The sequence below is a fragment of the Peromyscus californicus genome, unplaced genomic scaffold (assembly GCF_007827085.1).
Source record: "Peromyscus californicus insignis strain IS unplaced genomic scaffold, ASM782708v3 Scaffold_11__1_contigs__length_118956290, whole genome shotgun sequence".
Lineage (NCBI taxonomy): Eukaryota > Metazoa > Chordata > Mammalia > Rodentia > Cricetidae > Peromyscus > Peromyscus californicus.
The window spans coordinates 54,821,314-54,834,330 of NW_026294402.1; the positions used below are offsets into that span (position 1 = coordinate 54,821,314).

At 46.8% G+C, this 13,017-nt stretch overlaps 1 protein-coding gene across 1 annotated transcript in view; it reads right to left on the reverse strand.

Moving 5' to 3' along the window:
* The window catches only part of Thsd4 (thrombospondin type 1 domain containing 4), a 584,444-nt gene that overhangs the window by 294,506 nt on the left and 276,921 nt on the right, over positions 1-13,017 (reverse strand). The window contains exon 7 of the mRNA XM_052762797.1: positions 5,834-5,970. Coding sequence (XP_052618757.1) covers positions 5,834-5,970 — 137 coding nt within the window. The remainder of the gene's footprint in view (positions 1-5,833; positions 5,971-13,017) is intronic.

Here is a 13,017-nt window from a genome sequence, read left to right on the forward strand (position 1 = left end):
ATTTTTTATGGCATTGCTGCTAATGGCCAAAGACGTCATGTGACTCATCATGGTTTGCTATACCATCCAATACTACACAAGTGTAAAATGGAGATGTGCTTTAGATACCGGGATGGAAAGATCCCCTAAAACATGGTTAGGAAACAAAACAAAACAAAAAGGTATGAGGTAGTATGTGCTGTATGTATCAAGTGGAAGGAAAAATAATAAAACATAAGAGTTGATGAGATGGCTCAGTGGGTAAAGGTGCTTGCCACCAAGTCTTATGATCCAAGTTCAATCCCCAGGACCTACCTGATGAAAGGAGAGAACCAACTCCTGCAAGTTGTCCTCTGACTTCCATGTGTGTGAGCTATGGCACATGCATGCGTACACAGAGACATATAAACACACAGTAAATGGAAAATGCAATAAAACGACTTTTGAAAGAAAAGCAAAAAAACATCAATTGGCAAGTAGATGCATAAAAACCTGTCTACATAAAGATGCTATCAAAAGGTGGCTGTTTCCTCTTGCAGGGTGGGGTACTATGCAAATGGGGGGGAAGGATAATATTTTGATGTTTAAATCAGAAAATAGTCTGACTATCAAAAACACAAAATATGGTTATAAAAGCACCAAGTCCTAGGTTAGCCCTCCAGCACTACACAAGACAGTTTGGGGGTTCATTCCTGGAATGCCAGGATTAGAGAGGTGGAGTCAGGAGGAGCAGGAGTTCAAGGTCATCCTTAGCTACTTAGTGAGTTCATGGCCAGCTTGGGGCAACACCATGTATGATAAAACAAAATGAAAAATTGTGTCCTATATGTTTGTCTTCTAACATTGACCTCTACCGAGGCGTGCAGCACCCTAGCCTGTCTTTCCAGAGGTTTCCCATCAAATTTGGCTCACTCAAACTTTGACAGCAATTTATAGGGGATGCCTAAAGTTGGTGTTGAGATGGCAGATGTCCCCTTCACGAAGACAGCCAAGCCAGGCCCCACCTCAGTCATCACTGGGCTAAGCATACTATGCCCATAGTCATAAGAGTCCGATCCCACAAGTTACCAATAGATGATATGGTTGCTTCTGCAGGAACATGTACAGGGACCCAAAGGAAGCGAGGTACTTCACCTGGGCTGGCTAGGGCTTGCCACCTTCACACAAGCTAGAGTCGTCTAGGAAGAACAACCTCAATCAAGAAACCACTTCTATCACGTGGGCCTGTGGGCAAGCCTGTTGGGCATTTTCTCGATTAATGATCGATGGGGGGGGGGCAGTCCAACATGAGCAGTGCCAGCCCTAGGCAGATGGTCCTAGCATACATAAAAAAGCAAACTGAACAAGCCATGGGGAGCAAGCCACGGGGAGCAAGCCAGTATGCAGCAGTCCTCTACGGCCTCTGCTTCAGCTTCTGCTTCTAGGTTCCTCTCTGGAGTTCCTGCTCTGACTTCCATTCATGCTAGACTACAACTGTGAGCTGAAATCAACCCTTTCCTCCCCCAGCTGCACTTGGCCATGGTGCTTTTCACAGTGCCCATTAGCCTCCTAGTCCGACTAGGCTGCATGGGCTGTCCAGACCCTGCATAGCTCTCTGAAACCTGACATTTTATGTCGCGCCTTGGGGACAGTACCTATAGGTGTGACAGTATCAAATAAGCATTGTGTAGCCCTTTGGATCCTGTACCAAGATAGATTGTAGCCCCAGTGCCAAGACAGATGGTAGCCCCAGTGCCAGCCTCTGCTTGGTTTAGGGGCAGGGGCTCAGTGGAGGTTTCCCCTCTTTTCCTAGTACTAAGTGACAGGTACCAGACCTGCCAATTTAGATAGAGCGCTGCAAGATCCCCATCTCTTCAGAAAGCCATGGGAAAGGGCCACAAACCTTGCTCTCTCTCATGTACTCTAGCCTAGGAGGCGCCATCAGGACCACATGGGAAGCTCTGGACATCCTGTCCCCAATCTTATCCATAGACTCGTTTTCATTTTGGACATCCAGGATGACCTCATAGTCTATTCCTGACTCATTATATCATCCTGTTTCCAAGGGAGTCTGTCGAGACCTAGGCAATGACTTAGCGGAGGTTTCCACTGCTAAAGCCAGCACATGTTCAGGAATATGTAAGGGCCTCCTTAGCTAAGGATAGCCCCATGAAGAGACCAGATTAACCATGGGCAGAGAGCAGGAGCGAGCACAAACCAGGCACCTCAACATCTGCCAGCCCCTGAGCACCTCATTTGAGCCGGGTCTCTCCATTCGGGCAGCTGGAGGTCAACGGTACTGCCTCCATCTGTCACCTGGACCCTGTGCTCCTCAGACACTTCCCTGTGACACTCCACTAAATGAGGCTTTCCACAATTCTTCATGTTTTCAGGACCCTGGTAACTGCCAAGAACTCATCCAACTTGGTAATTCTTTTGCCACTCTACCGGCTTTTTATTACTATTTCTGCTAGGCTTCAAGCTTAGGGCGGTAGGAAACGTGCTAGTCTTTTCCATTGTTTCAGTGCCAGCGTCTAACCCCAGTGTGTGGCAGGGACCTGCTAGCTGCTGAATGGGTAATGATGTGTAGTACCGAGGATAACCAAGAATTCTGTGTGATACCCGGTAGGCAAAGAGAAAGGAGGTAAGTGAAGAAGACAGCAGCTGTGTCTCAGAAGACCGAGGGAACTGGGCCTCCCGGTCAAAATGGCCCTCTGTGGTTAGAAATCATTTAAGCTGCAGGCTCAGCGCTCCTGTCATATCAGTGTCTAAGCCATCTGAGCATTTCCCATACACGTGTACCCCGGAAGGGTCTCTACCTTCAAAAGACTTGGACTTCAATTTAGTATCATTTGCACTATCATTACACTCCCCCACACTATTATTACACTTTGCCCACTCTTGGTGTGCTTCCCATAAGCTCATGAGAGGAAAACCCCTAAAGGGGATATCCTGTCCATGATGATTTGGGAAGGCAAAGGGCCACCTTATGCCATGAGTACGCAACCTGTCACATAAATATTCATGAAAATTTCTTTAGCATTCATGGCACAGAACTCACTGGGTTGTTTCCCGGAGTCTCTTTGGAGTGTTTGCTTCGCTCAGGGACCTTCTGCTCTCACTGTCCATGACTCTAAACCGAATTCTTCCCTTCAAGAAGACAAGACCCAAGAGATCCCTGTAATGTGCGTGTGTGCATGTGTGTATGTGTGCATAAGGAAAATCAAGCATGTATTAATCAAGAAATCAAGACAGACTCAATATGTGAGGGCGTTGTCCAAGAGGCTAAAAATGAGAGAAAGAATACCTAATAGAAAAGAAATATATAACTAGGGCAATTCATCAGGTTTATGCTCAGTTTCAGCTTTAACATTTTTTAGGGCACATGGCCACAGGCAATGCCTCATTTGCTGGAGCCCTGGAAGCTTGGCTACCCTACACCACTTCACACATGGACTTTTCCAGCTTGTCTGAGGCTTCTAGCAGGGGAAGCACAGCTACTCTTGTACTCTTGACCAAACACAGTTTTTCCTCTCGCAGGTAGGCCACCCTCTTAGATGGTGGAGGAAGCTTTAGGAGGGGTGCATACCACAGGAGCAGGGAGGGAGGGAGGAGGCACCTTCCTAGCCAGCTGGATCAGCCTGGGGCCAGGTCCACTCACATCATTCAGATTTTAGGAGGCCCTGAGAACAGAGCAAGGACTGCACAGTTATAATCCTCTATTAATCATATTCTTGGTTCTTTTCAGGAGAGGTTTACCAACAACTTCTCAGTTTGCTTATTCACTCATATATTTAAGAAAATTTATTGAATAATTTTTAAAAATTAAGCACTGAAGATAAAATATGTATGATCACATAACACACACACACACACACACACACACACACACACACACACACACACACTAAAAATAAAGAGCACAGCACAGGGCTCAGCACATGGCAAGCCTCAGAGGGCTCTTGGCTGGCTTACAGCAACACCAACGCTTGCCCTGTTGGATATTGAAATAGCCGTTCTTTGTATAGCTCCTATTCCTGGGCTGTTTGTGTTGGGATAATCTTTTTGTACACTGAAGATGTGTCTGTTTAACTTCATCTGCCTAAGGCACCTTCTGATTGGTTTAATAAAGGGCTGAACGACCAATAGTTAGGCAGGAGAGGATAGGCGGGACTTCCGGGGAGAGAAAGGAACTCTGGGAAAGAATCTGAGGTTTGAGAGATTTGCCAGCCAGCCGTAGAGGAAATCAGACATATGGTACTGAGGAGAGGCAACGAGCCACATGGCAGATGTAGATTAAAATAAACGGGTACATTTAAGTTTTAAGAGCGAGTTGGGAACAAGCCTGAGCTAAGGCCAAGCTTTCATAATTAATGGAAAGTCTCTGTGTCATTATTTGGGAGCTGGCAGTCCAAAGAAAGACCTGTTATAGGTTTGGCTCCTCCAAAAACATTTCATTCACATCAGATATCAAGGAGAGCCTCCATCTTTCTCTACTTCTTTCATTCTCCATCTGAGATGACCAACCTCATTTAGAAAATTCTTTTACATTTTACTTGAAACTTTCTCATCAAAATGGCACTGATGGATGCATCTTCTCTGCAGATTAACGTCGTAATATAACTCTGGAAAGTGAGAATGCGGGAATCTTTGTGACAATGGGATGCTGAGGCTAAACTCTACAGAAAAGCTAATTCATACCAGCAAGGGTTTCACTTTTAAAAAAGAACTTTCTAAGCCATTGGGGGTAGGGCACTGGAAGGATGGCTCAGTGGGTAAAGCATCTGCTGTGCAAGCAGGGAGGTCTGCCTGTGGATTCTCCGCATCCACACAGAGCCAGATGTGGAAGTTCACAGTGCTCCTACGGTGAGATGGGAGGTGGAGACAGGAGAATCCCAGGAAGCATGGACCAGCAGGGCTGGAAGACCAGCAGATGCCTCTAAACAAGGTAGAAGGTAAAGACTGACACCCGAGTTTTCCTCTGAGCTCCACACACGTGCGGTGGAAGGGGCATGCACCTGCATTCACACACACGAACACATACACACAAGGACTGTGGTTTTGGTTTTGGTTTTGGAAGGTGATGAGGAAGGAGGTTGTACATAGAGATATATAAGTCATACTTTATTAGCTCTGATATTAAACACACAGGAAGTTACATTCAAGAACATTCTAGCCAAAGGGCTTCTTAGCCAATCCTGCTGACCACGGTGCACTAACTGAGATAGGATTTCGGCCTCTTTTGCATGGGCACCAATTAGGCCTTAGCTCCAGAGACACGTTTATAGATGAAAGGAGGGCAGAGGGCCAGGTAGAGACACACGTGGCTATGAAGCCTGTGCTCTCTTATTTCAGATGCATCTTTTTAATTAAATGGCACTTTCTGTCACCATGGAACACCCCACTGAATGTGAGGTGGGGAGTTTGTAGATTTCAGAAGCCTGAAGAGGTGGGAAACTTCTTGTTAAAAGACCATCTTCTGCTCTACAAGGCACTCAACAACGTTCCTCTGGAAGCTTGCCTCATGTGGGAAAGGCAGGCTAAAAGACACCATTCTCTTAAAATGCTACACGCACACTGGCACCATCTGTTTCCAACTGAGACAGCTACGCCCTTCCCACAACCCCTACTTCACGGGTGGGGAAGGAGCAACAGACCTCACCAGGAAGGACTGTCAAGTGTCAAGTGTCAAGGCCCCTAGGAAGCACGCAGTGTGAAAATAAGTCACTTAATGATTGAAAAGCTGGCATATCCCAGCATTACTCTCAAAGATCAAAAACACTGAGCTGGCAAGCCCGCCCATCTCGGCCCTGGAAAACCATCAGTCACAGGTTAAGCATCCACAGCACAGACTCCCAAGTCCAAGGGCACTCACCTTGCACTGTCCCGACACACAGATGGCTGTGCCATTCTGGTCACAGGGGGTGCCATCGATGACCTTCTCAGCTTGTCGTACGTAGAAGCGGTAGCCGGTTGCTTGGCAGTTCAACTCACACTTGCGATTGCCTTTTACTATCAAAAAATAATAAAGAACAAAGACGAGGTATGAGTGACCTCAGCTCTGGAGAATCAATCCGCACCCTTCCACCTGTATATTTTATGGAGATAAACTTCACCTAACATAAAATTAACGGTTTTGACCAGAGTGGGGTTAGTATAGTCAAGGTTGTACAACCAATTGCCATAATCAAATTTCAAAGCATTTTCATTTCCCCCAAAAGGAGCCTCACGCCTGTTAGCTGCCTCTTCAGTTCCTCCTTCTGAGCCCGGCAGCCGCTAATTTACTTTCTGTCTTTTCTCCCGTCCTTCTGAGAGTTGTAAGAACACCGTCAGACCTCCCGCATTTGACAGTCTGGGGCAGGCATGTCCCTTCATCTACCGGTGTATGACAGAGATTCAACGCTGACAGAACACTGTAAAGGACTTTCTAAATAATTGTAAATAATTTCTAAATCATTGTAAATAATGATTCTGCTTTGACACACCACCATGCTTTTTTAGATTTGTAGTTATAGTCTATGAATTGGCAAATGTGGTGAGCATGTAATTTTCACACTTTGCTATGCTCTCTCTTAGAACTTAAAAGCTATAAGGGGGACTGGGGATGTGACTTAGGGATATGATCATTTGGTAGAATTCTTGCCGAGCAAGCATGAGACCCTGGGTTTGATCCCCAGCATGGCATAAGTAGGACATAGTGGTACATGCCTGTAACCTCACCACTCCGAAGGTAGAAATTCAAGGTCACCTCCATGATTACACAGCATGCTGGCTAGGGTCATCTGGGAGGAGGGAGCCTCAATTGAGAAAATGCCTTCACCAGACTGGCCTATAGGGAAGTCAGCGGGGCCTTTTATTTTCTGATTGACGATTGGGGAGGGAGAAGCCAGCACACCATGGCAGTGCCACCCTGAGCAGGTGGTCCTGGAGGTCTAAGAAAGGTAGCTGACGTGATCCTGGAGAGCAAGCCAGCAAGCAGTGCTTCTCTACAGTCTCTGCTTCAGTTCCTGCCTCAAGTTCCTGTCCTAACTTGCCTGCAACATGGAGTGTGAGACAGAAGATAAAACAAAGCCCACTTCCTCCTCCAGTTGCTTTTGATCACGGTCTTTATTACAGCAAGAGGAGGCAAACCAGGACACGCAGTGAGTTCGAAGACTGCTTGGGCCACACGAAATCCTGTCTTCATAAACAAACAAAGAGACCTACCTGGTTGTATCACTTTTTATGCTCTCAAAATTTGTTTGTTTGTTTATGTTCATGAGTGTGCATGCAGGCCCATGCCTTTCCAGGGTGTCATAACCGAGGGGGGAAGACCTAGCCTTGACGTGGGTGGCATCATCTCATGGGCTGAGGCCCTGGACTGGATATAAACAAAAGGAGAAAGTGAGCTGGGTACCAGCCTTCCTCTCTCTCTGCTTCCTGACAGGGGACTCCATGTCACCAGCTGCTTCTCACAATGGCCAACTGCACCGCCAAGCAATGGGCAAGGACAAAATTGTCCCTGCCTAAGTTGCTTTGATGACATATTTTTGAGACAGCCACAAGGAAAGCGACAAACACTGTTTTCTTCTCATCTGTCACCTGCCAACTGTATTTCCCTACCTCAGACTCTCTGTTTGTCACTTTACACAGGACCTGGTACACAATAGGTGCTCACTGCATGCTAACTATGGAATGAGAAACAAATCCAGTTGTTTCCAAAAGAAAAAATATGCTTAGGCAAAATATATTTCATATCTAAAAAAAACAGACAAGTCAAGCACACACTGATTTTAAAACCTGTTTCTGAAGACAATATAAATTCCATGCTTAGTTCACAGACAGCACGTTCGGGGTCCTGCCTCTGTCTAAAAACCAGATTACTGGATCTGGTAATACTGGCTTTTTCCTACACAACACAATACATCATATTTTCCCTAGAGTGGCTCCCTGCCTGTCACAGCAAAGAACTTCCCTTTGTTCTACAGCCGCTAGAGCCCACTAACAGGGAAAGCCAGGGAGGCTCAGGGACCACAGGGTTCAGGGAAGGGCGGATCCTTTGTGGGCACCGGAAGTAGCTTACAAGCCCACAGATTACTTTCCTGCTTGGCCACATGAGAACAGAATGGGTGATCTTGAAAAACTAACCACACAGAATACTGAATACCAAGATGGACACATCTTTGGGAATTTCCCCCAAACCAAATTGTTTTATTGCTTCAAGAAATCTAGAGGCTAAGGAGACAGCTGGCAGGTGTGAGGCACTGGGTTCTAGATCCAATAGTGAAAAAAAGGGGGGTAGGTGGGTAGAGGTAAGGGAATGTAAGCCAGAGCAAGGCCTGGACACTACACCTGAGTGCAGTGACCACAGTGGCCAGAGAGGATGTTGGATCCCTTGGAGCTGGAGTTACAGGCAGTTGTGAGCCCCCTCACATGTGCTGGGCGCCAAACTCAGGTCCTCTGTACGAACAGCATGCACTCTTAACCATTGAGCCATTTCTCCAGCCTCACTCTGTGATGAGCTAGCCAGGACTGTCCAGGTGCACTGCATTTTTTTTTTCTGAGACAGGGTTTCTCTGTGTAGCCTTGGCTGTCCTGGAACTTGCTTGGTAGACCAGGCAGGCCTCGAACTCAGAGATCTGCCTGCCTCTGCCTCCTGAGTGCTGGAATTAAAGGTGTGCACCACCACATCAGCCACAATTTTATTTCTTGATATTTGCAACCACAATATAAAAAGTTGCTTAGAGAATGTCCTGGCTAGTTTTATGCCAACTTGATACAAGCTAGAATTATCTGAAAGAAGGGCATCTCAACTGGAGGCTTCTTCAGCTACTCTCACCACCATCAATGCCTGAGGCAAGTCGGAGAGCTGGCCCTGAGGTCATAAGAGCAGGAGAGCTGGCTTTGCCTCCCACCAGCTGCAACGCTCAGGAGAACAGGCCCTGCACCTCAACCTGGGCAGCATAGTAGAGCCAACCATGTTGGTGGAGGTATGGGTGAGCCAGCCCAAAGTTGGGAGCATGATAGAGCCTTCCCCATTACTCATCTGTCATGTGGTGGCATGGGTGGGGGAGAGATGCCCTCTCCTCTCACCCATCAATGCCTAAGGCAGGTAGGAGAGCTGTCCCTGTCTGTCCCTCATCAGCTGCAACACTCTAGAGAGTGGCCCCTACACCTCTCCTGGGCAACATAACAGAGCTGGCCCTGAAGGTGTAGGTGTAGGGAGAATCAACTCTGAGGACAGGAAAGCCAGAGAACTGGCCCCGCCCCTTGCTCCTTGCTGCAAGGGGTGAATTAGCCAGGGCAATGCTGGAGAGCTAATCCTGGTGGTGAAGACAGGGGAGAGCCGGCAGGCTGACCAACCCTGCAACTACCCAGGCCTAGAACCAGGGTTATGTGTTGGCCCACCCCAATATCCACCCCATGTGCTATCTGCTGAAGCAGGGTGGGGGGGGGATGGGGGAAGTAAGGGGGTGGAGTGGGGTGTCAATCCTACAGAACCAGGACCACAGAATCTTGATGACACAGGGCAGCAAAGGGATGTCCAAGAAGAGTTCTAGTGAGGGCCCAGCGTTGATGGTACAGCAGAAACCAGGAGCCGCAAACCAGACCAATGATTCTTTGTGATAAACACTTGTGTGTAAAAATATATGGATAAAGGGGTTTACTGCGTGATTCACTGTGTCACACTGCAGCTTCCATGATGAGATTTTCCCCTTTTTCCTTTTTCTCTTTCTTTCTTTTTTTCCTCTTAAATTTTACTTATTTGGAGGGGGGAGATAGATAGGATCGGGAGGCATGATGTGAAAGACACAAAGAAGAAATAAAAAGAAAGTTAGAAAAATCAATAAATCTTTAAAAAGAAGGAAGGAAGGAAGGAAGGAGGAAAGGAAAGAAAGAAGGAAGGAAGGAAAGAAAGAAGGAAGGAAGGAAAAGCAGGCTGAGCAGATCATGGGAAGCAAGCCAGTAAGCAGCACCCCTCCATGGCCTCTGCATCAGCTCCTGCCTTCAGGATCCTGCCCTGTTTGAGTTCCTGTCCTGACTTCCTTCAGTGATGAACAGTGCTGTGGAAGTGTGAGCCAAATAATCCTTTCCTCCCCAACTTGCTTTGGCCATGGTGTTTCATCATAGGAATAGAAACCCTAACTAAGACAGAGAAGGAGAAAGAGAAGGAGAAAAAAAGGAAGGTTAAGCATGAGATAGTTTCAACAGAATCACCAAATGGAAACAACCCAGAAGAATGGTCTCAGGCTCAGATTCATTCGTTCTACCTACAGCTCCAACCTGTCACTGGGCTAGAACCCTGCTCCCGATGCTTACATGGTGATCCCTTCTTCTCAGATCTGTACCCAAGATATAACTGAAGCCCGAGCTCCTGTGAACCTCCTGACAATATGACCAATGTCCTGTTGCCTTAGAGAGCATCCTGGAGCTTCTGTGCAGATTTCATCCAGGCTCTTCTGGACCCTGCATATACATATATGCATCCTCTCCCCACCTCCTCCGGCACCCCCCCCCCCCCCCCGCCGCCTTTGAGGTTCTCAACAAGATATCCATAAAGGGCTCAGAAGAAAGGCTGGGAAACAAGAGTCCATGTTATTCCTATGGCTCTCTCTGGAATGGAAGAAGTATAATTCTAGGACTGTGGAGCTCAGTGGTCGAGCACATGTTTAACACATGGAGATCCCAACATTCAATCCCAGCACTACTAAAAAAAACAAAAAAATTGCAGTTCTGATACGAGGAGGTCTCTCTCTGAGCAGATTCGCCATGGTTTCTCAGTGCAGGGGAGGTGGAATCAAAAAGTAGTCATCGGGGCAGCTGTGGTCTAAGTGTCACTGAGCACACATTTCTTTCCCACGTCCCTCCTGCCTGTTCCTCCCCACTCTGTTCTCCTCTGCTTCCCAATGCTCCCCTGGTTCCCATGGAGATCCCTTGACCCTTTACCCACAACACTAGTGGTCCCGGGTTTGTTTGTGGTGGTCCCGGGTGTGTTTGTGGTGGTCCCTTGCACTGGGCATCACTGGGGAACTTGCTGAAATGTAAACTCTTCAGGTGGTTCCCGGGCCTCCTGAGGCTGAAACCCTGGGGGTGAAGCCCTGTCCACAGTCAAGCTTTGGAGCCACTGCTCTCAAGAACTGTCACTCTGGGGACACATCTGGGAAGTGATGAGCATTCTGACTTGGGCCAATGGGGTCCAGATCCCACAGCTAAAATTAAAAAACAATCCTGGGTGGGTAGGAGGCTGAGTGGTAGAGGACCTGCCTGCCACAAAGGAGGTCCTGGCTCCATCCCATCACCACAAAGGAGAAGACTGCAAGATAATATACATACCCCAAATACAAGCCTTCTTTTTAGCTACATTTAGGATATTACCAGGAATTAGATTCCTTGGTATTAAAAAGTCCTCTGGCCAGGATAAAAATGCTCACAAACATATAAGAAAACCTAGATTACTTAGAAAAGAGCAGCCAATAGCTAAAAAATTGACCTACTAATACATCTGAAAGACTTAAATTACTCACTGAACTCTGTTTCCTTGGAAAGATCTATTGGCACAATACTTTTGTTTGTTTGTTTGTTTGTTTTTAAAATAATAAACCCAGAGGTGGGGAGATGCTCAGCTCATTGAATACTTGCTATAAAAGCATGAGAACCCGAGCTTGGGGCCCCAGCACTCACATCAAACATGGGAGTCTATAACTCTAGTGCTGAGGAGGAAACAGCCAGCCTGCCAGAGCTCCCCGGCCAGCTAGTCAAACCAATCATTACACTCTGTTCAGTGAGAGATCCTGTCTGGAAAACAAAAAACAGCAAAGGGGCAAGACATCCAGTGTCAACCTCTGGCCTCTATGCACATAAATATTACACAAACATACCACAGATAAACACATAATAAATAATTGTATATATATATATATATATATATATATATATTTTTTTTTTTTTTTTTCCGGAGCTGAGGACCGAACCTAGGGCCTTGTGCTTGCTAGGCAAGCACTCTACCACTGAGCTAAATCCCCAGCCCCAATAATTGTATATTATATACAAAACTCCAAAAATACAAACAACAGAAAAGAGTTAACAGTTGCAGTTTCGAAATCCAGGAAACCGAAATTCCCAAGAAAGCTGGTCTTAACTGGGACTTGAAGCTTAGCAGTTCAGAATCTCCAGGGGAAGCGTTGGAAGACGGGGTCAGTGGGGACTTGCAGACATCACACTGTGTGGGGATGAGGAGTGGCGGCTACACTTTCCAGAAGGGCTGTCTAATGCTCTGAAAAATCAACCTGCACACAGCACAATTCAAGTTGGCAAAGACATCTAGAACAGCTAGCTATCTTTTTGGGGAGAAGGGGTTGTTGAGACAGGGTTTCTCTGCATAGCTCTGGCTGTTTTGGAACTCACTCTGTAGACCGGGCTGGCCTCAAACTCAGAGATCCACCTGCCTCTGCCTCCCAAGCGCTGGGATCAAAGGTGTGCACCGGCACACTATCTTAATGCCTATCTTAATTCTGGACAAAATGGACTTGAAAACTGTTACTAGTCACATTTCACAGTGTCAAACGGTTAATTCATCAGGAAGACATCATACTGAACCCCAAAATACATGAAGGGAAATGGGATAGAGTCGAATGGAGAAGCAGTGTGCACCACTACACACGGCCTTAGAACACCCCGAGCAGGTTAGTTCCCACTATCAACTTGATACAACGAGAAGCATGGGGAAGAGAATCTTACTGAGGACTCTAGACCAGGTTGGCCTGTGAAGACATGTGTGGGGTTTGTCTTGATTATAATTGAGATAGAAAGACCCACCCTAAATATGGACAGCACCATGTCATGAGCTGAGCTCTAAACTATGTAAGGTAGAGAAAGCTAGCTGAGCCCATAGCAAGCACGTATTTATTCTCTCTCTGCTCTTGACTGCCGGTGGGATGGGACCAGCTGCTTAAATTCCCACTCAGCTTTCCCTCAGCGCTGGGCTGTAACCTGGAATTATAAGCCAGAGAACCTTCTCCTCCCCTGTGTCACTTTTTTGCCAGTGTTGTTTATCATAGCAACAGAATGGAGACCAGAAGA